We start from the raw sequence: 27949 nt of genomic DNA on the forward strand, positions 1-27949 counted from the left end.
TTCATTGAAGAATAAAAGGGCGATGGTAGACCGTTCTCAAGTCTACCCAGTGGTTGAAAAAGACCACCGTGAGATAAGGCCGTCAAGGCAGGTGCTCACGTTAAAACTCTCGACATTCCTGTATGTACGTAGAAGGAATTATAGGTAACTTTCAGGTAGGCAAGATGCCACGCCTACATACAAAACATAAATTTTATATGGATAGATTTGACATCCATGTGAAAATTTGGGGACTAAATGGAAGGACTGCCTGTAGGAGTGTGACACCTACAAGAAAATATTAAATCTAAAAAAGCCTCATTAGTATAAATAAGATTGCTTAAGACAAAATGGGCGGACTAAAAAGATGGGGCGTGGTAACCCCTTGATGATATGAATACAAAAATTCGCATATCTGGAAAACCATCATATCTAGAATTCTAAAATTTGGCAACGACAACATTAATATACATATGAACAATTTGGGGGCTAATAGCCGGACTAGCAATAGAAGGCGTGGCACTTTCCTTATGTAATATAGACAAACATTGATATATCTGTGAACTTACTGGAGCCATAAACCTAATGGTTAAAACGTTTTATAACACTCAGTTTAAAATTTGAAAAATTGGACTTAACACCCTTCAACTCTAACCCCTCTATAGGTAATTATATTATGACGAAAATAAAACGTTAAATTTGGAAAAATAAATCGTTAAAAAATAATACAATAAATATTAAAAGATTCAAGATTGTCAACAAATTCCTCCATTTTTATTTACTTTATTTTCAGACAATTCAGCAGACCACAGAAAAAAAATACTTAATTACTGTTTCATTAATTTATTTATTTTTATTTGGTGGAAAACTTAATGGCGGTTTTTTGCTTTAAAAATATTTTATTTTTTCTGTGTTTTTCTATAAAAATAGAAGAATCTCGCAATTATTTGTTTGTGAGTAGATTTGAAAAAAATGCATATTTTGTTTTTCATTCAAAATTCATAAATTTATGTGTCAGATTTTGTAGGTGATTATTATTAATATTTGTTGTTTTTATTTAAAATTGTACGCAATTTGTCATTGGACATACATTTTTTTGTGAATTGGATTTTAAATTGTCACATAATTTGAACTTCTAGGAAAGAGGATTTATTTTATAAATTGCATTTACTGTGGGTGTAGATTTGAAACAGATTACAAATAAAACTTTTAATTTAAAAAAAAAACAGTTCTTTTGCTTCAAATATTTTGATCGATGTTATTTGTTTTTACCAAACTCATGTTAGAACAAATAAACTTTTACTGTTGCTGATCAAATGTTTGATTAATGTGAACATAATAGAAAGCAGTATGCAAATGTTAATACATACTTATATTAGTATATTCTAGTTCATAATTAATGACAGCTATCCCTTGAAACAAGAAATTTAAATACTAAATATCTGTTAAATATTTCAAACATTTAGTTGTGACAACCAGATTTTTTTTATCTGGAAAAGTTCCCATTAACAATACAAGTATGATTTGTCTCAACAAAAATAATTCGCATTACTAATAGCCAACAAAGTGAGTGTTCAACATGGAAATAAAATTCTTATAAAAATGTTTTTTTTTTTTTTGCTATTTCGCTAAAAAAACACATTTTAAATTTTAACTAAGTTGGTATGTTTGTCAATATTAATTACGACAAATAATCAAAAGAAAATGTTGAGTGTCACAATAAATTGTCGATCGTAATTTCTCTTTAAGGCCTCCAATCATCATGTGTGAGTCGTGTTATTTATAAATAGGGTTGTATCAGTCAGATTGTCCACAATTTGTCCACGTTAGCCACGTGTTCACTTAACACTAAAAAAAAATGGAAAACGTATGAAGAAAATTTTAAATAAAAGTATATTTTTTCTTCAGAAAAATTTTTGTTCCCCCATAACATTTCACCTTCGCCTACTTAAAAAAAGTAAATAACATAAAAATAAATTAAATTTCAAATTAAAATACTAGAAAAAATTGTCTGAAAATTCTGAAAAAATACCTGTACAACTGACTGCAAAATAAATATATGTACATATACATTTTAAAGGGTGTTACAAAATTTACGTTAAACTGTTATATTAAATGTGCAATACTTTCTGAAGAGTTTTTGTGGGCATGTTAAAAAGTCCTTAGATGTTACGACACACTAATAAGTGTTCCGTAGTGGTTGTTAGAAAACTCCAGAGTTTAAAATACTAACTGTATGACAAAGGTTCCCCCGGGGCATGTTTCCATGATAAAATATCCATAATGTTGTATTGCAATCCCGGGGTAAAGAGGTGCTACCAATACCTCTAGTCTGCCGGGACTATAAACTGGGGATGTCAAATGTATCCTTGGCTTCGCCTCGGAATGATTTGGCATGAGGTCTAACCAGAGCACCATATAATCTGGCACTATGGGTGGCCAGTTGCCCGCAGAACTAAGTCCTGACTGGTCAGTTGGTTGAGGTTCCATCGGGATCCACGTAGTCGCTGTGGTTCAATACCCAAAATCGCGGGTAGAGAATTTTGGTTTAAGGACTGATATATCCTATACCTAATGGGTTGGATAAATCTCTCTTTGAACAGGTCTGTGTATAAAGCAGTATATGATGGATTCCTAAACTCAATCGGTATCTCTTACCGTTCGTGTAGTAGGACGCCAGTATATGCTGGGGAATTGTCAGGTCAGTATTCAATGGTTGCCTGTCATCCAGTGGATCGATCTTTATGATCATGGGAATGAAACTGATGCTAAAATTGGTGAAAGATCCGGAAAGTCTTCATATATTGGAGATTAGTACTGACTTAGTATGCCTTTTTACGCTTCGAGGAAGTTCTTTGGTGATGTTGCCATTTCAACAGGATATATTGATACATGCATACACGCATGGTAGACCGTCTCTAGTCTACCCAGTGGATGAAAAAGACCACCGTGAGATAAGGACGTCAAGACAGGTGCTCACGTTAAACTTTCGGCATTAATTTGTCCCCCCGGGCATATTACCTTGGAATGATTTGACATGGGGTCACACCAGAGCACCAGATAATCTGGTATTACGGTTTGCCAGTTGCCTGCATGGCTTCTCCTGGCTGGTCAGTTGGTTGAGATTTTCTAGGCTGTCGTTAAATAACCAAAATCGCGGGCAGAGTATGTTGGTTTAAGGACTGATGCTGGATTCCTGAACCCGATCGTGTAGTGGGACGCCGGTATATGCTGGGGAATTGTCAGGTTAGCGTTCAATAGTTGCCTGTCATCCCTCAAAGAAAAATTGCCAAATATTTTTCTATTAAATTCAATTCATACATGAATTTTGGAACACCCTCTTTTATACACTTAGTGGGTAATAAAAATATTTTTATACAACTAAAAACTTAAGATTTGTGTCCACTTAAAAATAAAGAAAATTTGTTGTATATAATTCAGTTAATTAAATTGAAATTGTTTTAACACAAATATTTTAATTAGTAATTAAATAATATAACAGCAAATAATTAAAATTAATTTATATCTAAATGCAGAATAGTTTGGACAAATCGGCACCAAGCATGTTGAAAAATCTTGTACAATGACCAGTGGCAGATCAAGATTGCACTGTTTTACTTATATTTATATTTAAGTTGGACCGATACAGACAGTGATCTGGAATGTCAACTGTGTCGTGAGCAAGGTCAATGACAATGCATTAGAATATCTTCAGAGAATTCCAGAGAAACTTTCATTTCTTCATCACAAAAAAAGCGGGAATGGAAAAAGGTGGCTCTTCACAAATGCTATCCATTTAAGTAATTTTTATTTCAGAATTAAAGGGTAAGGATGCAGTCGAATTTAGGCCAAGATATTAGCCTTGAAAAAAATAACAAAATTGCTCTTATGTCATAAGATATCGAACAAAGATATCCTTATATGTACGGGCAATCAAGCTGCAATCAAATCTTTGATAGCTGAATAATATACATGATGACTAGACCAGGAATGCCCGATATCTTGGTAATGATTGTAGTTCAATTTAGGCCAAAATGTTAGAATAAAATAGAACAACAATCAGGCACTGGTATCACAGGTTTTCAAACAAAAATATCCTAATCATCGAGCGACAGTCAAGTTGAAATCAAACCCTTGATAGGTGAATCATCCAGGAATGCCGGATATTCTTAAACATAATGACAAAACATTCAAATATCGTACTTGTTAAAATTACACATCGCTGACGAGCTTGCGAATGTAGGGTCACATAAATCCGACTAGAACATTGATCGTCTCTGTGTTACTCCGAAAGAAGTGTGTATGGAGAAATGAACCAACTTTCATTCAAACGAGTAAGATATAGACGAAGCTCGATCAAAAGAATACGTACTATCATCTGAAACTAAGTCGACCCCCAACATAGCAAAATGATAGCTGTCATCACAGGGCATTGTTAATTTGGTAACCAATCAATAAGACTTAAAATACCTGACAATGACTACTGTAGAAGATCCTACGCCACTGTCCAGCATTATGGGACATCCGGCTCCGATAATTGGGACATCGATGTTTGGAGGTCACTTAACTAAATGCTTTGTTAGACATTGGAGTTGGTTTGATAAAACAAACCTTAAATTATAATAAATCTTACTCCCTCTTTCTCTTTACTCAATTTCCTTCCTTTGTCTTTTAACTATTAATATGCCTCCTACTCTTGTCCCTTACCTCTTTTCCTATTTGGTTTTTCTTCCTTAATCTACTTAAAGGTATCACAAAGGTACAAAAAGAATCCACATGTGCATTTGGTAGACTAAGTACATCGGTGTTATTTATACCGATGTACTTAGGATCATACCACGGACCGATTTTATTTATGAATTTTTAGCAACCAAAGCACTTTTATCCTCTGCGACATTAAGAAAATTTCACAAATTAGGATGAAAAATGAAGATATATCCTCATGGAAACATTATATTGGAATCAGAGGTAACAGTGGTAAGAAAATAGGTCTGTTTAAACGGAATGTCATATGAACTAGATTAGTCATTTCACTATATAGTCCAACAGACTAAAGTTACTGGGAGCATCTCTTTACTCGGGGAATACAGAAATTTGACTTCTAAACAAGTAAATCTTGTTCAAACTGTTAGCGGTCCATGTACAATCTTTTTTCAAATCGTATCAGAAAAAATTTTACAAGAATCCTCAACTACACTAATGGAAAGTTCTGTATTGATATACAACTGCACTGAAAAGTATATTGCTATACAGTATCACAATTTTTCTCAAAAACGAAGACTGTGTTATATTAAGGGAGAAAACCCTGAAAGGAGACAATTTAATCGACCTATATATGTATATATAACCCTTCAGTGACAGTCCCTTGATTTAGCTGCTGGAGTGAGTTTATTTTATATAAAACTAAATAATTCTAACATTTAGTCACACAAAAAATCTGGTACAGAAAGTGATCTGCTTGCAACTGACACCCGAAGTAACATATTAAATGGTTCTTTTATCAGACCTAGAAAATCTTAATACCCAAAAATTGCAAAAACACTAAACATGCTTTCAGAATAAAAGCCCCCAAACCTACTCATTCCTTCATTAAAGGAATGAGAAGATCTCGGTTAAAAACTTAAAGACTTTAATCGGAAGACTTTAATAAGAAAAGTCAGAAATCGTTGAAATGTCTTTGGTAAATCTTCCTATATCGGTCGTTACCCATTCACGCGAAAAACTGAACCACTAATTTTGAAAAATACTGATACTAAATCCTAAAATAATAAAAAAAGGTGAAAAATTAAAAGCTCATAGTCTTAAACCCGATTTTAATAGGGGAATAAAATGGCGAGTAAATTTGAAAATAGAATGCATAAGGGAAAACTCCTGCTATATTGTAGGTTCCCCACAAACCTCCTGGATGTATAAAAGGATGTATATACCAGATAATTAACAACCTGGCGCAGTGCGACCCTACTAAAGTTATCTTCGACGAAATTCTTGTTACGATCATTCCATTTAAAGAAATTTCATTAAAGAAAAGGTCTGTTAACTTTCTTCAATTAAAGATTTAGGAATCGGAATAAACATTGCTAGAAGCAATGGTTTGGTTCATATATTGGTCTAACAAACTTCTAGAAACTACATACAATTACTTATGTACATATACATATGTATGTACATACATTTACTTCATCTTTTCATAGCTTAGACTTGAATAATTCCAATTTTATATTAAAGACAACAAACAAGTTTAAAAAATAAAAATATTTTCATGAAAATTTTGTCACTAGACAAAAAAAGTATTAAAAAGTATTAAAAAAGAAACAACAATATTCGCATAGTAAAAAATATAATTTTAGCAGCAATTTTAAAAAAAATATTTATAGTGTTGTTTTATTTACTTAATTTTCATCACACATTTTATGAAAATATTTCAAAAATAAATTTTTCATAAATTTATTTTTTTTTCTCAGTTTTAATTGTAAAATTAAGTGGGCGTTGAAACGAATCGAAACGAGTAGTCGTCGAGCACTTATAAAATACCCTTGAATGTGAATATCACATTAAAAATGGCCAAAATACAAATCAATGAACTCGAAATTTGTGTCACTTTCTACTTTCATTTTTATTTTTTCTTAAAAATCGACAGCAAATTGTATAAATAAATAAACAACTAAAAATATTACTCACCTATTGTGGTGTAGATGGTGCCGCAATAAAACATGGAATTCCAAAATGACCATGGATTAGCTTCATTCGCCATCTCCTCCATGGTTTTATTATTGTTAAGCAGTGTTTCGACAGCTGGCTGATGATCGCGCAGTGCTTCTGTCAGTTTACCATCGAACAAGCCAGGATTAAGCTAATTATTAGGGGATAAAGTTTAAAAGAAATTCGAATTAAAAAATTAAATTATAATTTTTATTTACCTTTAATAATTCCACATTGTTTGCTAAATCTCTTATCGCACTGTAGAATGCTTTTTGTGAATTGTGAATATCTATTTGTTCTTTTTTGAATTCTCTACCTGTAAATAATAAAAAAAATATTTTAGTTAAAAACTATAAATTTTTTTAGTCAAACTATAATTTTTTTAGTCATTTCATAAAGATTAATTGCTGCTACTATATTATATAGTCTCAACTATAGTCTAGTCTATGGTCTTGACTATAGTTTGGACTATAATATGAAGTGTAGTCTAGTAATAATTGTAGTCTATAGTCTGGACAATAGTATAGTATAAAGTCTCGACTATAGTCTATTCTATAGATTGGCTGTAGTCGGACTAAAATCTAGTCTGTAGTATATTTTATAGCTTGTACTATAGTCAAATCTGTAGTCTAGTCAATAGTCTGGGGTATAGTCTAGACTATTGCCTTGAATATAGATTACTCTGTAGTCTGCCTATAGACTGGCGTATAGTCTAGTCTATAGTATTAACTATAGACTGGAGTATATTCTAGTCTGGAGTATAGTCTAGTCTAGTATTAACTATATACTAGACTATAGTTCAGTCAATTTTCTATTCAATAGTGTGAACTATAGTCTACTCTGTAGTGAAGACTATATTCTACTTAATATTCTAGACTATAGTCTAGTCTGCAGTCTGGTCTTTAGTCTAATCAATAGTCTGAACTATAGCCTATAGTATGGACTTTAGTCTGGACTATAATGTAGCCTATAGTCTGGACTTTCGTCTAGTCTAAAGTATTGACTATAGCCTAGTCTATAATCTGGACTATAATTTAGTCTATAATCTGGACAATTTCCTAGTATATAGTCTAGTCTTTATTATTGTACACAATACATAGTATAGTCAATAGTCAGTACTCTACTATGGTATAGTCTATAGCCGGGACTTAAGTCAAGCCTCTAGTCTAGCCTTAATAATTGATTATGGGCTGGTATATGATCTGCATTATAATTTAGTCTAAACTGAAGTCTGGACTATTGTCTATTTTCATCTATAGTGTGGTATAAAGTTTTGATTGTAGTCTATAGCCTAGTACTTAGACTTGACTAGAATCAAATCTTTAGTTTAGTTTAGTCTAAAGTAAGGACTAAAGTCAATAGTCTTTTATATACCCTATTCTATGCTCTGGTCTGTAGCCTGGTTTATAATCTGGTATATAGTCCGGACTATAAAAAGACTATAATCTAGTCTAGAGCTTGGAATATAATATCGAGCATTTCTAGTCTAGACTATAGTCTTTTTTATAGTCTGGACTATATACTAATGTCTAGTAGTCTGATCTATATTCTACGCTACAGTTAGGACTCCAGTCTAGTCTACATTCGAGACTTTTGTTCATTTTATAGTCTGGACTCTTATTAAGTCTTTAGTGTTTACTATTATCTAGTCTATTGTTCGGACTATAGACTGTTCTTTAGTTTGGTTTAAAGTCTATTTTTGAGTCTTTAGTTTATAGTATATATAGTCTAGGCTATAGTGTGTACTATAATCTAATGTAGTTTATCATCTAAAGTCTAGTCTATAGTCTAGTCTATATTCAAGTCTATAGCCTGGTCTGGTATCGAGTTTTGTTTTGGACTATAGTCTATAGCCTAGAATAGGCTATACCTGTCAATAGTCAAGGGTATGATCTTGACTATAGTCGAGACTCTTGCCTATTGGCTTGGCTAATGTCTGGAACTATAGAGAATACGGTCTAGTTTTTATTACGTAATATATGTCTAATTAAAAATATGGTCAATTGTCTATAGAGTTTAATATTGGGATTCTAGTTTATAGTCCCTAATATGAACTCAACTATGTATTTAATTATTATAAATACCTATCAATACATAAGTGTTATAATAGTTTAATGTAAAGTAAACATATGTTTGAAGATGCTGTAGAACATTAAACAGCCTTCCCATCACAAGCACCTTACTTGGTCTATTTCCTATGTTTATGGATTGTATCCAACAGATACAATTTCCCTAAATAATTTATTTGTATGTAGATACTTGTGTACAACAACCTTGACATTGGTGTTACTTTATTTGTTGTTGTTTTTACTGTTTATTTTTTAATATTGAACTAAATCCAAACAAAATGTTTTACGCAACAAAAACAAATCTGTTGTAAATCAAATGACATCATTGTATTTTTGCAATTTTAATATTTAATGCATCGGTTTTTGAATTCTGTTTGGCAAAATGAAAATCTTTTAAATATTTATATATAAAAAAAAATGTACTTTAATATGTTCTACTACTTGTGGTCATACTAACGCAATTAATTGCTAATAAGTTTGTTTGTATATAGATTGTATAAATAAGTATTTAATATAAAAAAATAAATCCAAAAGTTAAAACAATTGGCTCCACGATTCCAGACAAACTGTTGCCAAGTAATTGAGTATGTATGTATGTATGTATGTATGTATGTATGTATGTATGTTTGTATGTATGTATGTATGTATGTATGTATGTATGTATGTATGTATGTATGTATGTATGTATGTATGTATGTATGTATATTATGCCTATAGCTAAATTACAACTATACAATGACGTAAAAACATGCGAGTTATTGGTGTGTGAGTAAGCATGTACTTCCTTTGGATACGCTAAGAGGAAGTAAAATTATTTTATTATAATAAATATTTGCCTAAAACAAATCTGTTTTATCCTGTTACATAAAAGAAACTCTCAAATTTAAGTTAACAAACTGCTTTCAAACAATTCTTAATGTATTGATAAACAAATTTTTTTTGTTTGAGAAAGTTCAAAGAAATAGAAAAGAATAAATTAAAGTCAAGGATTGTGAATTATATGGAGGCTACCAATCATACCAATATATAAAGTGATTGATTATGTTTTAAAACCTATTTTCTGGTCATACAAAACATTTTTAATCTGAATTATTTTGCAATATTATATTGCAATACTTTTAGTCTGAACTATATAATGTTGTCTATATTCTGTACTATAGTTTAGTCTGAACTATAGTATAGTTCAGACTAAGCAGTATAGTTTGAACTAAACTAAAATATAGCCTATAGTCTGGACTATATTTTAGTCTATAGTCTAGACTATAGTATATAGTCTGGGCTGTAGGATAGTCAAGACTATAATATCATTGTCTATAGTCTGGGTAATAGGATAGTCAAGACTATATCATTGTCTATAGTATAGTCTGGACTATAGTATAGTCTATAGTCTGGACTATATTATAGTCTATAGACTGAATTATAGTATGGTCTCTAGTCAGGACTATAATATAGTCATTAGTCTGGACATAGGACAGCCTGGACAATATCAAAGTCTATAGTTTGGACTATAGTATAGACTCTAGTCAGGAGTATAGTCTAGTCATTAGTCTAGACAATATGATAGTCTGGCCAATATTATAGTCTATAATCAAGACTATAGTAAAGTCTGGACTATACTATAGTCTTTATTATAGTATAGTATATAGGCTGGACTAAAAACCGTTGGTCTCGAGAACAAACTTGCTCGATTGCTAAGATGATATGGCCCTATATGGATCTACATATTAGTTCTTAGCAGAAATCATCTGAGCACTCTATTCTGAGTTCGTACTGGTCATTCCATGTAAGACGCATTGGTCCTCCATACAATGATATCTGTAGGAGTTGTCAAAATGATGAAGAATAGGAAACAATTCTTTGTAATGCCAGGCCCTTAAATCGATTCCTTATCAGGAAATAGGTTCGGCATACTTTTCTGATCTATCAACTGTTCAACCTGAACGTATTCTTGCATTTTTAAGATTGTCGAAATGGGTTTGTAATTAAACACACACTATGTTTTCTCTTCTATATAGGCTTTCGATATCAACTCTGTATATTTCAGTTTATTCTTTATTTCTTAATACTATCATTGCTGTTTCTATCGCTTTTTTCTCTTTCCGCATTTTAATTTCTTTTCAGACATTACAAAGGGACCTAATTGGACCCAAGTAAAGCGATACTCGATACCTAACCTAGGGTCAAATAAGGCTTAATCATTGTAAAAATCATCGGTAATAATAAGACTTGCACAAAACTATGTTAAGCCGATTTTGATACAGATAATAGAACATTTAACATAATTATGGGCGCAAAACCCCAATTTGGGGGTACGGTTGTATAGGGCTACCTAGCGCCCGTACAATAATAAACCGCTTTTAACCATTTTGAACAAATTTTGTTCTTTGAAACGTTTGTATTAAATTTCATCAAATTATCTTGAAAATTTTGACCTGTAGATTGATTGCAAAGTTTTCTGAGCCGATTGGTATACTTAAGGTGGTTATAGAGCCAGTACATATATCAGCACAAACCCAATATACCCTCTCCACTAAAGTGGTGTAGGGTATAAAAAGTACCATTTAAAGAATGAAATAGTACTTACGAGTCTCTCTTATAGATTCTTATATGTTATGAATCCTATGTAATAAAATATATATTTCCAAGTTCAATATTATGGACAAGTAGAGATGAAAAGGTAAGAAAAAAATCCCTCTTATAATTATTATTCAACCAGGGCAGAACCAGGGCTCAATTAGAACAATTATGTTTCCAAAAAGTACCAAACTATTTACAAGAATTTAGTCCTATATAGGCATTAGTACCCGAAATCTTATCTTGTAAGAGTAAACTAACAGTTTTTTCTTAAAATTTTATATAATCGCCTCAATGAGTTTGAATACATAGAAATTTCCGGTTCTGCCCTTTTTTTGGTACTTTTTTCTCATCAGTGCAATATTATTTCCTAATTGAATATGTATCTGGCAATAAAAATTATGATTATAACAGAGATGTTCCTTAATCTTCCTCATGTCAGGTGTCTTGGATGAGGGGTATATAAAATTCGGAGACTTCGTTGTAACCGAATAATACACTTGTACCTGTTGATGCTAAATCCTTTTGGCATTATGACAACATTTATGTATAAAACAAAAAATCGTCTGCAAATCATTTTGAAAACATATACAAGTAAACATACATACATATGTACATATGTATGTAAAATTAAAATTAGTTCCCACACTCCTTATGTTTTATGTTAAACTATTTAGATTTATTCTTTTCCATATTTATTATTTTATACGTTTTGTGTTTGTTTATTTGTTTGTTTTTATTTTACTTCCATTTCTAATTTTTTATACGATATTGTTTTTTAATTAGACATAATCAACATATACATACATGATGATTATGATCAACAATTATTTTATTTCTTTTACTACAACGTAAGCTTCTTATGTAGTTGTGAAATTTATATATGTATACAATTTTCATTCATTAGATTTTTCCATTCAAAAATTGTTTATTTTGAAATTAATCTTTTTAATCGTTATATTTTATGTATAATAAATTAAATAGTAATATATTTTCAAATTGATCATTTAAAACGATTTACTTGTAAATCGTATTAACTAAAATAATTAGTTAATCAATAACTTTGTTAACTTAATAATTAGGTATAGATTTTTTAAAATTAATTATCGAAAATGTATATACGGCAAATTGCAAAATATCAATGGATTTTTTATTTCGATTTTATATTCTGAATACAAAAACAATAAAAAAGTACAGAAAACCATCATACATGATAAATAATATCATGAATTGAAGCAATTTTTGGCAGTTCACCCTATAGATGAACTGAAGCCCTTAAGGATTGATCTATTTCGAATGAATTACCAAACTTGGACCTATTATGGAACGTAATCGAAAGAATTCGCGAATTATGTATTTTGTAAAATGAATTTACATAAACCAGGAGCGAAGAAATAAACTAACTAGATCAAAAACCAATGTTGGTAACCCACAATCATGGACGCAGATATATGAGTCGATGATAAATAATTTTAATATATACCCTTTCATGTCACCTGTTCTTATACTGGCGATTTTCGGTAGGCGAATCGCCGATGAATATGAATATCCAAAAGTGGTGTGCGAAGAACGGATCCATGTGCAAATGTAGAACATGTTCTTCATTATGGCCCTCGTAAAAGAGAAGCAAAATAAGCGATAAAATTTGCCCGAAGAAGCCCGAGTGTCCTATTCCTTTTTCCACCACCAGATGAGCAATCAGGGCTTTTTTATGATATTAAGAGTGCATTTCGGTTTTAATCTCATGTATTACCAAAATGTCTTTGAAAGGCATATATATAATGCCCTAGGGACTCTATTGATCGTACTGGATACCATAAAGTTCCAATTTTGAGTTTTGTTCCTAAATATTGAACTTCTGTGTGCAAATGGAAGAACACTATTTGGCTAACTAACTAACTAACTAACTAACTAACTAACTAACAACTAACTAACAAACTAACTAACTAACTAACTAACTAACTAACTAACTAACTAACTAACTAACTAACTAACTAAATACACTTTGTTTAAAAACTTTGACTAAGTTATTCTTTTCTGAAAAATTTTTTACTCCATCTCATCTGGTTTTGGAGATATCGTGTTCTGAAGTTTGAATTTCCGCCATGTTAGGTCCTTTTTAGGAAATTATAACATCGCCTAGATAACTTTATTTATAAAATAATATAGGACATCTAAAAGTCAATTCCGTCGAGTTTGAAATAATGTCTTAACATCGGACACAACTTCTTCAGGATACTTTGACCTCTGAGTTAAAAACTCGTTGGACTTCGTAAATGATCGATTAAGCCAGATTAAATTTAGTTAGTTTGAAAGGAGTATGTATAAACATTAAATCCAATAAAATACTCCTATACCTTTATCGAGCTTTTCTTAATCAGTGCCTTGGGTGGGAATCGAATCCACAATCTCCGATCTACCAGACTAGAACAATAACCACAACGTACCGAATACCACAACCGATTATACTTTCTTATTTATTTAAAAGAATAGAAAATGTTCCCAAAATATGGACCTATGAAACTTTTGCTATTGGAAATCTGATAATCATAATAACCCCAATATTATCTTTCTAAAGATAATAATTAGAAATATTCTAAAATTTCATTAGCATACCTTCTATTGCTTGAAATACAAGAGCACCACCGACAGTATAAAGTGACACTACGGTCAGCAGGAAAAAGTGAGTAAACCATTTCTTAGACCATTTACTGATCTTATTGTATAAACCATAAGTGAACTTTTCACCAAAACTCATGCCGGATTTGGTGAAATCAACAAAACCATCAAAACCTCTGGCCATAAAATTGCCTGCAGCAAAGGGATTTGAATACTGGGGCCAATACGGTTGACCGGTAACAGAACCGGGTCCTAAGGTATTGGATGTCTGAGCTGTAATGGGTGGTTGGGCTGAGGGTGGCATTGAGCCCATGGCGGATCCATTATTATTGTAAAGATTTTTTATATGGATGCGTGGAGGTCGATTGTTAAATCTCGATGGCGGCGGTGTGGGAGTTGACTGTGACATGTTGTTGTCGTTGCAATATTACTTTCACTTGAATGAATTTTGTTGCAGTTGTTGGTTGTCTTTAGTTCTTAGTTATTATATGTTTTTTGTTTGTTTTTGTTATAAAAAAGGAACTATATTTAAATTAGTTTAATAAGGTTAATGCTTAATTTATTTTAATATAAACTAAATAATTTGCACTTTACGGATGGTTGGTTGAAAGAAATTTTGCACTTAATTTAATTCTTTTTTTTGTGGTGATTTTATTTTAAAGAAATATTTTTCTTAAATAATATTTTATTTATGCTTTTAAAATTTAATTTGCAATCACAATTTGTTAACGCCAGCGTTAAAAAAATTTCATAACTTTGATTATTTTTTTTTTCTCTTTTTTAAGATAAAAAACTTAATTTTATTTTCAAAAAATTAAAAAAAAACTTTATATATAAAAAATATTTCACGCTTTTTGCCGTTTTAATGACTCTATAATTTTAAGTATTTTTTCTTTCGTTTTTGACTAGAAGAATTATTTTACTATTGGCGGTGATAAACTATAGAAACCGACCGTTTCGTTCTTAAATAAAAATCATACTAAAACAAGTCGCCACTCGCCAAATGAAATTGCTGGCTGGCGGCGTCTTTTACTCGACATCCATGCTGATTGTATGATGGAGACGATGAGGAACACAATGATGATGATGATAATGATGCTGATGCCGTTGCCGATGATGATGTCGACAATGTATTGAGGTTTGCAAGAAAGAAAGAGTTTTTTCCCTAAATCTTATACAAGTGACGTTTTAGTTGTTTTTTGTTTTTGTTTCGATTTTCTTTTCTTTTGTTTGCTGATTTTTTTCATCTTGTTCTTGCTTTATCCCCAATTTCGTTTAGTCGTGGTAAATTTAGTCGGTTTTGTTAAACAATTTTGTGAATGCTGCTGCCCCTTCATCAGCTGTTCTCCATAAAAACAAATTCTAATGGTTGCGCGAGTACGCGTGTACTTAAAGTGTTCTTAACATAAAAACGACCACATTTATTTAGAATTTTTATATTTATTTATATAAAAATGACCACTGTGTTGTTTGTTTCAAATAAATATAAAGATATAAATTTTGTTTTTATTTTAATATGAAAAAATTAGGCAGTGAAGGTTAATGAATGCCCTACAACAACAATAAATCTGGCACAGAAAGGTCTTTAACTTATGGGGAAAATCTAACGGAAAATGTTTTAATATTTAATATAGAACTCGACAAACCCCAGAGAACAATGTATATCTTCTAAAGAGTTAAACAACATCTGGGATTTAGGGTTAATTTTTGGCCCTTTTTGTGCCTTTATAACAGCATCAAGACAACTTAATAAAATGTTGTCTAAATGTTATTTAAAAGTCTATGATTTTCTCTAAGTCAAAGTGGCTTATTATACCCTTCACCTTCGTGAGAAGGGTATATATAAGTTTGTCATTCCGTTTGTAATTTCTATAATATAATTTTTCGACCCTATAAAGTATATATATATATATATATATATATATATATATATAATATATATATATATATATATATATATATATATATATATATATATATATATATATATATATATATATTATATATATATATATATATATATATATATTATATATATATTATATATATATATATATTCTGGATAGATAGCGGAGTCGATTAAGTCATGTCCGTCTGTCTGCCTGACTTAGCTCTTGCGCAATGGCATATTCACACTCCACTTGGTGACCCTATCAAAATGGATAGATTGGGCTTTATGCGAGACCGAACACAGGTGGTCAAATATTACCACTTGTAGAATATCGAGATTGATCTGGTCCCAGTCAGGCAGACAGACGGACATGACTTAATCGACTCCGCTATCTATCCAGAATATATATATATATATATATATATATATATATATATATATATATATATATATATATATAATATATAATATATATATATATATATATATATATATATAATATATATTATATATATATATATATATATATATATATATATATATATATATATATATATATATATATATATTCTGGATAGATAGCGGAGTCGATTAAGTCATGTCCGTCTGTCTGCCTGACTTAGCTCTTGCGCAATGGCATATTCACACTCCACTTGGTGACCCTATCAAAATGGATAGATTGGGCTTTATGCGAGACCGAACACAGGTGGTCAAATATTACCACTTGTAGAATATCGAGATTGATCTGGTCCCAAATCTGGATAGGACTAGAACTATAATTACTGGGGACAGTATGATTGGACATTTGATGGAATGTATAGGCTACACAAATTATAGCTACTGTTTGGATGAAGAAAAAGTGGAATCGGTAAAAGCCTTACAAAAGCGCAGACTTCTCTATCTTGGTAGAGTTCTTTTTTTAATTTTCTGGACATTTTCAGAGATGTGTCACTAGTTTATTAGAAACACCTGGCTAGATTTCCTCAAGAACCAAGTAGCCAATGAAATTAGGGAGTGAAAGAACTCTCTCACCATAAGGGAATAGCAATTCTAAGGATATCACAAGTGAACTTGGTAACTAGAGAGCAACCCACGTAAACTTAATCATAATCCAATTCCATTGGATTATGATACTTATAGTTGATATTTTATTGTCTTTATCAGCGTTAGTGTGGACTTATAATGGACCTTTTCTGACATTTTTAACAAATAATTAGTTGACAGTAAGGGATCGATTAGAAAATTACCTACCATGTGTTCTACGCTTCAAGTTACAGGCATCGCTTTTTAAACGTAATTTTTTTTTTGTTTTATTTAAAAAAAAATTGGCGAATACGCATTATATAAGGAATATAAAATGTCTACATCAGCTGACTTGTTCGTGCGCCTTTAAGCATTCTATGCCACAAGGCATTCAACACATAGACACATTGATTCTACTTTTTTAACAGACGCATAGAATGCGAGAAAGCGTAGAACGCGTGGTGTGGACCTTCAGCTTAAAGCTGTGCCAGTAATCCTGTGTCCACTCAGATACGTATTACCATACTAACCTCATATTGATTTGATCATTCCGTTTGTAGCACATCGACGCTCAAAAGTATATACATTTTTGTTCAAATCACAATATGGACCACACTTAAGAAGTAACTAGTTTAAAAATGTAAAGAATTCAATATAAACAAGTCTAAAATGAACTAAAATCTCTAAACCATATTTTGTGAGGATCGCTCCATAATTGATCCTATCTTTCATATAAGGTTCCCTTCATAAACTAATGCTCCTTACTGTCTCAGAAATGCGAGTAAAGCGATGTCTGCGATGCAAACAAGTTTTGTATGAACCAAAATCTTTGTACCAACTTTTCTGATGATAGGCCCTTTAATTGATCTCTCCCCCCATATAAGGTGACCATCAGAAAATTACTTTAAAGCTTATTACTATTATTCTGAGAAATACATTTTCTTGATTCGATAATAACATAAACATTGATTTGAAAATATCAAAATTTATTTAAGGTTAGGTAGGAATATGTACACTACATAAAATCCAAAGAAATACACCTAGGCCACTATCGGTTCTGCTGTGCGCTCAGAAACTCAGTTTCCTGAACGTAATTCCTAAGAATCATCCAATCTGTGTTAGTCATGAATGTTATTGCCGAAATAACATCATTTCCAAGAAGCTTGGATCTGACTTCGATGAATGCCTTGCAGTGGCAAAGAAAGTACTCCAGAGTTTCACTGACCTCTTCACATGCTCTACATACGTCTGAATCCGCACGTCAAATTTTACATAGATGTACTCGAAATCCGGAGTGTCCACTCAGAATACGAACCATCATACTAACTTCAGACTTGCTCATTTTGAGGAGAATTTTCGTCTTGCTCTCATCAGGGTCACCCCATAGGATCTTTGTGGTTCTACCCAATGTTTCATTATTCCAAGAGGCCTTATGAGATTATCTCACCCATAAATTCATTGCAATCCTTTTCGGTAATGATTTGATGGTGGGTAAATAGGATTCGGCATGCTCGAAAAAAAAGAACTCTTATTCGTAAATTCACTTTCGTTATTAAAAAATCCTTAATAAAACCGATATTTGTTGTTACTTTACGATATCGATAGTTAAAATTATTTAGTTGCTATACAGAATACTTTTTTTGTATTTATAACACAAAAGCAGATAAATTATTAGCTTTTCGTGAAAATTTTTTTATAGAGTTTTTCACTTTTTAACTCAGCTGTTCAAGAGCATTTTTTATGATTTTTCTATAATAAAAGTAATAATTTAAATTTTGTGTTTTTTTGATATTTTATTTTGTAAAAAAAAAATCTGGCTGTTTTATACTCAACAGATGTCCAATACGAATAGCACAGCTGTTTGAAAAGAAATAAGTTAGGAAAAAGTGGACAATGATCAAACAAATATAAATAAAAACTGATATGTTTGGAAAATGACATACAAATTAAAAATATATATTAAACTTACAACAACAATCTAAAATAATTCCCTGAATTCCACCTGTTCAAATCGGTATTATTGTGATCTACCATTAACCATTTAAAACGCATTTTCCTTTTAAAATTTAAATATTTATATATTTTTTAAATTTGTTTAAACTTAAACACATCCAAATATATTTAAACAATCTTTAAAATCGGTTTTGTTTTAAATTTAAATTGTTTATACATTTACGTACGTTAACTTTTGAATCAATTCGAAAATTTTTGTTTGAAATATTTGAAATGATTCAGTTTTTTAGTGATTTCAATTTTAAATACAAATGAAAACATTTATATCGATCCCCTTTGGGATTTCTTCTTAGTTACTGACCATTAATTACTGTCAAAAAGTTTCGAAGAAATATGTTTTTTCTAATTTTATTATTTTTTCTATAGGTAAAAACACGAAACAGAAAACATTTGTTGTTATCAGTGAAATAAATCATAATTTTTATGAACCGTTTAGGCGAATTTTGAAATTATGTTTTTTTCATTTTTAATTTGTAGAGCTTAGAAACAAAACTATTGAGAAAAATTTAGCACCGATATACATATATGTACGTATATATGTATGTATATAAATCATAAATAGTTATGAATTTTGACATATGTATTAAAATAAATAATTTGAAAAAATCAAGGACCTAAATTACAATTTTGATGTAATTGAAAGAAAATAATGTATTTATTCATAGATGATAAAAACCGACATCTCTGTAACTGAAAATACTATAAAGTCTAATTGATTTGCATTTCACACACGTAATCACTCCGTCTAACTTTTCACATCAATAAGACGATGTAGGTCAGATATGAAAAAATCATTTCTTAAGTACTTTTATCTGTAAAAACACTGTACATTTTTGGTATTTTTATACTCACCAAAATTTGACACAAGATTGTTTTTTACGCTGATTATATATACTGTGATATAAATCGGTCATCAGCCCTTAACTTACCCTTTCTCCATTAACTTTTTCAAAAGGGTTAAAGGCTCCTTTCAGAAAATGACTTCAAAAAACATAACTAGCTAAACTATCTAAAACATAATTAACTAATAATAGCAGTATAGTAATGAAATTTGACACCGGCTAGTTAAATGCGCACACATAACTCTCTGTATAAAATTTTATAAGGATCGTTTCAGAAAATATTAGATCTAAAATCTTTCTACCAAATTTGAAAAAGATTGCCTTATAATGGAATTCAAAACAAATGAGTTTGAAAGACACAAAAAATAGTCCAGTATAATGTATAGTCTAGTCTATAGTAGGTAGCGTGGCATATTGACAAAGTGTCATGCTGTCCATGAACGTTATGACAATTCTTTGGATTCATTAAAAAAAAGTATTCTGGATAGCCGGAATTCTGCCGGGCACAAGGTTTTTAACTTCTCTGGTATTTAAGTTTTTTACAAATGGATTCTTTTAAATTAATGGATTTCATGTCATTATGACTCAATTAAGCGTGTCATGACATCCATGGACATTATGACAGTCCACTGTACAGTATAGTCTGTAGTCTAGTTTACAGTCTATATGGTCTAGTCTATAGTCCAGTCTAAAATCTAAACTACAGCATAGTCTAGTTTATAATCTAGTCTATAGTATAGTCCATAGAATAATCAATAGTCTAGTCTATAAAGTAGTCTGGTCTATATTCTAGTCTATAAAGTGGTCTGGTCTATATTCTAGTCTATAAAGTGGTCTGGTTTATATTCTAGTCTAGTCTATAGTCTAGTTTATAGTCAAGTCTATAGTCTAGTCTATAGTATAGTTTAGTCTAGTCTATAGTATAATCTATAGTCTAGTCTATAGTATAGTCTATAGTCTAGTCTATAGTCTAGTGTATAGTCTAGTCTATAGTCTAGTCTATAGTCTAGTCTATAGTCTAGTCTATAGTCTAGTCTATAGTTTAGTCTATAGTCTAGTCTATAGTCTAGTCTATAGTCTAGTCTATAGTCTAGTCTATAGTCTAGTCTATAGTCTAGTCTATAGTCTAGTCTAATCTATAGTCTTGTCCATAGTCTAGTCTATAGTCTAGTCTATAGTTTGGTCTATGGTCTAGTCTATAGTCTGGTCTATTGTCTAGTCTATAGTCTAGTCAGTAGTCTAGTCTATAGTGTAATCTATATCCTAGTCTATAGTCTAGTCTATAGTGTAGACTATGGTCTGGTCTATAGTCTAGTCTATATTCTAGTACATAGTCTTATCTATAGTTTAGTTTATAGTCCAGACTATTGTCCAGTCTATAGTGTAAACTATAGCCAGTCTGTAGTTTTGTCTTTAGTCTAGCTAATTGTCCAGTCTATAGTCTAGTCTGTAGTCTGATCTATAGTCTAGTCAACTCTAGTCCAAATACTATAGTTTAAAATGTTAACGGTTTTTAACAATGACACAAATATATCTTATAACAAACACCATAAATCATAGGATAAGGCGATTTTTTTCCTTATTAACTTAAGATTTTTGTTTGAAATTTTTATTTTGAATAATTAAGTGACAACTGAACGAGATAATAGAGCCTAATAAAAATCATTTTAAAAAATATTGCTGTCGTCATTATAAATACATACATATTCCACTGAAACAATAGTGACTAAATCTTTTACGAAAAGTTAAACTTTTGAGTCATTTTCTACAGAATTAAATGTCTAGTCAAACGAAACTAAATCATTTTTTAGTTTCTCTATTAAAAACTTTTTTGTTTAAGTGAAAAATTATCGAAATATTTTGACAGATTTGTTGAAAAATATTATGTGAATATATTGAAAAAAGATAAACAACAACTGTATACACATATGGACCAAATTAGACAGAAATAAATATTTAACTTTTTCAATTGCTTACATTATACTATTGAATGATAATTTAAATTTTGTTTAAAATTTTTACAAAATTTAGATTTTCTTAATTTTATCATTTTTGCAATAGTTTGACGACATCAACAACCTCTAGACATTTTTGCAAAAATATTTTAATTACCGTTGACTTTGTTTTTATTTTCTCTTAATTAAAATATGATCTTGAATTGGAAAAAAATAATAATAATTCCAACATTTATAAATGTGTAAACAAATGTATTGTCATTTATTCGGAATTTTAGATATTCATACATATACGACGACAGATATATTTCATTTAACACTTTTATAGCAATTTTTGGATTAAATATGATTTTTTATGATTTATTTTAGTTTGACACGTCCATTGCCAATTTTATTTTAAATGCCATTTAAGTGGAACATATTAGGGAGATCAGATTTTGTGAAATGTTAATTATTTAATTATTAATTATGTTATTAAGTGGAAATTAAATAAAACTGTCATTTAAATAATTATAAAAAGTTTTTATTAAATTTATTTTATATTATTTACAAAAAACTATAGAAGTAGGAGGCAATTATATACCACGCTTGCTTACAAAGAAGCAGTTATATCAGTAGTTTGGTTTTTAAAAATTACAAAATTAGTCAACTGAGCCGGACACTTTCACAGACACTCTTTCAATATTTAAGATTTTCTAACTAATTTTAGCACCAGATGCAGGGGCATCAAAGAAACTAGCCTATAGACTAGAGTAAAGTCTATACTATTGACTAGACTATAGATTAGTAAATAGGCTAGACTGAAGACTAGTAAATGGGATAGACTATTTGGACAATTTGGTTACGTGTCCAGTAGAAATTTGTACATGTAGTTGACTATAGACTAGACTACAGACTAGACTATAGACTAGACTACAGACTAGACTATAGACTAGACTATAGACTAGACTATAGACTAGACTATAGACTAGACTACTTATAGACTAGACTATAGACAAGACTATAGACAAGACTATAGACTAGACTATAGACTAGACTATAGACTAGACTATAGACTAGACTATAGACTAGACTATAGACTAGACTATAGACTAGACTATAGACTAGACTATAGACTAGACTATAGACTAGACTATAGACTAGACTATAGACTAGACTATAGACTAGACTATAGACTAGACTATAGACTAGACTATAGACTAGACTATAGACTAGACTATAGACTAGACTATAGACTAGACTATAGACTAGACTATAGACTAGACTATAGACTAGACTATAGACTAGACTATAGACTAGACTATAGACTAGACTATAGACTAGACTATAGACTAGACTATAGACTAGACTATAGACTAGACTATAGACTAGACTATAGACTAGACTATAGACTAGACTATAGACTAGACTATAGACTAGACTATAGACTAGACTATAGACTAGACTATAGACTAGAGACTATAGACTAGACTATAGACTAGACTATAGACTAGACTATAGACTAGACTATAGACTAGACTAGACTATAGACTAGACTATAGACTAGACTATAGACTAGACTATAGACTAGACTATAGACTAGACTATAGACTAGACTATAGACTAGACTATAGACTAGACTATAGACTAGACTATAGACTAGACTATAGACTAGACTATAGACTAGACTATAGACTAGACGAATAGACTAGACTATAGACTAGACTATAGATAGACTAGACTTATAGACTAGACTATAGACTAGACTATAGACTAGACTATAGACACTAGACTATAACTATGACTAGACTATAGACTAGACTATAGACTAAACTATAGACTAGACTATAGACTAGACTATAGACTAGACTTATAGACTAGACTATAGACTAGACTATAGACTAGACTATAGACTAGACTATAGACTAAAGACTATAGACTAGACTATAGACTAGACTATAGACTAGACTACTTACTAGGACTAGACTATAGACTAGACTATAGACTAGACTATAGACTAGACTATAGACTAGACTATAGACTAGACTACTATACTAGATAGACTATAGACTAGACTATAGACTAGACTATAGACTAGACTATAGACTAGACTATAGACTAGACTATAGACTAGACTATAGACTAGACTATAGACTAGACTATAGACTAGACTATAGACTAGACTATAGACTAGACTATAGACTAGACTATAGACTAGACTATAGACTACTAGACTATACTAGACTATAGACTAGACTATAGACTAGACTATAGACTAGACTATAGACTAGACTATAGACTAGACTATAGACTAGACTATAGACTAGACTATTAGACTAGACTATAGACTAGACTATAGACTAGACTATAGACTAGACTATAGACTAGACTATAGACTAGACTATAGACTAGACTATAGACTAGACTATAGACTAGACTATAGACTAGACTAGACTACTATAGACTAGATAGACTAGAGACTATAGACTAGACTATAGACTATAGACACTAGACTATAGACTAGACTATAGACTAGACTATAGACTAGACTATAGACTAGACTATAGACTAGACTATAGACTAGACTATAGACTAGACTATAGACTAGACTATAGACTAGACTATAGACTAGACTATAGACTAGACTATAGACTAGACTATAGACTAGACTATATAGACTAGACTATAGACTAGACTATAGACTAGACTATAGACTAGACTATAGACTAGACTATAGACTAGACTATAGACTAGACTATAGACTAGACTATAGACTAGACTATAGACTAGACTATAGACTAGACTATAGACTAGACTATAGACTAGACTATAGACTAGACTATAGACTAGACTATATAGACTATAGACTAGTATAGACTAGACTATAGACTAGACTATAGACTAGACTAGATAGACTAGACTAGACTATAGACTAGACTATAGACTAGACAGACTAGACTAGACTATAGACTAGACTATAGACTAGACTATAGACTAGACTATAGACTAGACTATAGACTAGACTATAGACTAGACTATAGACTAGACTATAGACTAGACTATAGACTAGACTATAGACTAGACTATAGACTAGAGACTATAGACTAGACTATAGACTAGACTATAGACTAGACTATAGACTAGACTATAGACTAGACTATAGACTAGACTATAGACTAGACTATAGACTAGACTATAGACTAGACTACTTATAGACTAGACGACTATAGACTAGACTATAGACTAGACTATAGACTAGACTATAGACTAGACTATAGACTAGACTATAGACTAGACTATAGACTAGACTATAGACTAGACTATAGACTAGACTATAGACTAGACTATAGACTAGACTATAGACTAGGACTATAGACTAGACTATAGACTAGACTATAGACTAGACTATAGACTATAACTATAGACTAGTATAGACTAGACTATAGACTAGAATATAGACTAGACTATAGACTAGACTATAGACTAGACTATAGACTAGACTATAGACTAGACTATAGACTAGACTATAGACTAGACTATAGACTAGACTATAGACTAGACTATAGACTAGACTATAGACTAGACTATAGACTAGATATAGACTATAGACTATAGACTAGACTATAGACTAGACTATAGACTAGACTATAGACTAGACTATAGACTAGATATAGACTAGAATATAGACTAGACTATAGACTAGACTATAGACTAGACTATAGACTAGACTATAGACTAGACTTTAGACTAGACTATAGACTAGAATAGACTAGACTATAGACTAGACTATAGACTAGACTATAGACTATAGACTATAGACTAGACTATAGACTAGACTATAGACTAGACTATAGACTAGACTATAGACTAGACTATAGACTAGACTATAGACTAGACTATAGACTAGACTATAGACTAGACTATAGACTAGACTATAGACTAGACTATAGACTAGACTATAGACTAGACTATAGACTAGACTATAGACTAGACTATAGACTAGACTATAGACTAGACTATAGACTAGACTATAGACTAGACTATAGACTAGACTATAGACTAGACTATAGACTAGACTATAGACTAGACTATAGACTAGACTATAGACTAGACTATAGACTATACTATAGACTATACTATAGACTAGACTATAGACTATACTATAGACTATACTATAGACTATACTATAGACTATACTATAGACTAGACTATAGACTATACTATAGACTATACTATAGACTATACTATAGACTAGTCTATAGTCTAGACTAGACTATAGACTAGACTAGACTATAGACTAGACTATAGACTAGACTAGACTATAGACTATAGACTAGACTATAGACTAGACTATAGACTAGACTATAGACTATACTATAGACTATACTATAGACTATATTATAGACTATACTATAGACTATACTATAGACTATACTATAGACTATACTATAGACTATACTATAGACTATACTATAGACTATACTATAGACTATACTATAGACTATACTATAGACTATACTCTAGACTATACTATAGACTATACTATAGACTATACTATAGACTAGTCTATAGTCTAGTCTATAGTCTAGTCTGTAGTCTAGTCTATAGTCTAGTCTATAGTCTAGTCTATAGTCTAGTCTATAGTCTAGTCTATAGTCTAGTCTATAGTCTAGTCTATAGTCTAGTCTATAGTCTAGTCTATAGTCTAATCTATAGTCTAGTCTATAGTCTAGTCTATAGTCTAGTCTATAGTCTAGTCTATAGTCTAGTCTATAGTCTAGTCTATAGTCTAGGCTATAGTCTAGTCTATAGTCTAGTCTATAGTCTAGTCTATAGTCTAGTCTATAGTCTAGTCTATAGTGATTTGATATTTTTCATATCAAGTTTTCTGTTCGATTTCATAATTATGACAATTATTTTGAATCTCACTCAATATTCTTTCGAATTTTTATTGCTGACTGTCCTCGAGATGCTTGGTTCTCATATGATTTAGAGTTCTCTTACAGTCTAATATGTGTGATACATTTTCTCTTATCAGCAGATATCGTCCTTATTATTATATTATTTTTTTATTTTAATTGGTTACAAAATTATTTTTTTAACATTTCAGTGTGTGAAAATCAAAATGCGCAAAAACCGGAGAAATATTTTTCATTAATCTTAAATTTTTCAAATTATGTGGAATACTACTATTTGCATACAACTCAATTACCCATAAAAGTGCGTTGAAATTGTGCAAATAATCCAAATCTAACAAATATTGTTCCACTTAAATTGGCATGATTTACAAGAACTTGTTTTAAACAAAATCAATTTTTCACAAAAATTCACAATAAAAATTATATTAAAAAATTTTATATTTAAAAAATATTTTTAAACTTAAATTGTAATCGGTTATTTTTAAACATTTACTTTTCTTTCGTTCATCTTATTTATTCACTTTTTTTAAGAAAAAATTATGATTGTTGGTTTTAAATATTTTATTGGAGAAGAGATGAAAAACTAAATGAATATATTTATTAATACTAAATTATGATTATTTATGAAACAATAGAAAAATCTCATAAATTATTTGCTTATGTGCGTACGAGTGTATTTTGATATTTTTTCTTTAAAATTTTATTTGTGTTTTCCCTATATTTATTTGTATTTTCTAGTGTATGGTTGTTTATTTAAAATAAAATAATAAAAAAAAAACATCCAAAATACAATGAGGAAAACTTGAAAAAGTGTGAAAACAAGTTCGTGTTTTTCTTTTATTTAAACGTAATTCATGTGTCAAGTGAAAAATATATATCTACATATGATTTTATACATACAGACATTGCGTACATACATACATTCAAATGTTTGTATATTTGTATTTATCTTTAATTTTCCTGAGATTTTTATTTTATTCGCAGAGTTCGTTAAAAGAATTAGTATGAGATTTTCCTCTTAAATTAATGTTTATCATTCAAATAAAAATTTTCATCATGCACTGAAAGAAATGATATTAAAGCTTCATTATCGTAGTTACTAATACTACTGTGATAAAGTTAAGTATTTGGCTGTAGTCCTTGACCTAAACTAAAATTGGAAACAACACATTTAGGATAAGACCAATCGAGAACATCTCATTTGTCGGAAAGTTTGACTAATTGATCGCAGATAAAAAGTTCTACGAAAGAAATACACTGGTGCAAATTATATAGTCTAAGACTAGTTTATAGTCTAGTCTATAGTCTAGTCTATAGTCTAGTCTATAGTCTAGTCTATAGTCTAGTCTATAGTCTAGTCTATAGTCTAGTCTATAGTCTAGTCTAT

General features: G+C 30.5%; 1 protein-coding gene across 1 annotated transcript in view; it reads right to left on the minus strand.

Annotated features, from left to right (window-relative positions):
• The window catches only part of LOC111679722 (potassium channel subfamily K member 4), a 30015-nt gene extending 15096 nt beyond the window's left edge, over positions 1 to 14919 (minus strand). The window contains exons 1-3 of the mRNA XM_023441315.2: positions 13938 to 14919; positions 6897 to 6994; positions 6658 to 6829 (exon numbers count right to left, since the gene is read on the minus strand). Coding sequence (XP_023297083.2) covers positions 6658 to 6829; positions 6897 to 6994; positions 13938 to 14349 — 682 coding nt within the window. The 5' untranslated portion in view covers positions 14350 to 14919. The remainder of the gene's footprint in view (positions 1 to 6657; positions 6830 to 6896; positions 6995 to 13937) is intronic.
• Positions 14920 to 27949: the final 13030 nt, after the last annotated feature.

The sequence above is a fragment of the Lucilia cuprina genome, chromosome 6 (genome assembly GCF_022045245.1).
Source record: "Lucilia cuprina isolate Lc7/37 chromosome 6, ASM2204524v1, whole genome shotgun sequence".
Taxonomy (NCBI): domain Eukaryota; kingdom Metazoa; phylum Arthropoda; class Insecta; order Diptera; family Calliphoridae; genus Lucilia; species Lucilia cuprina.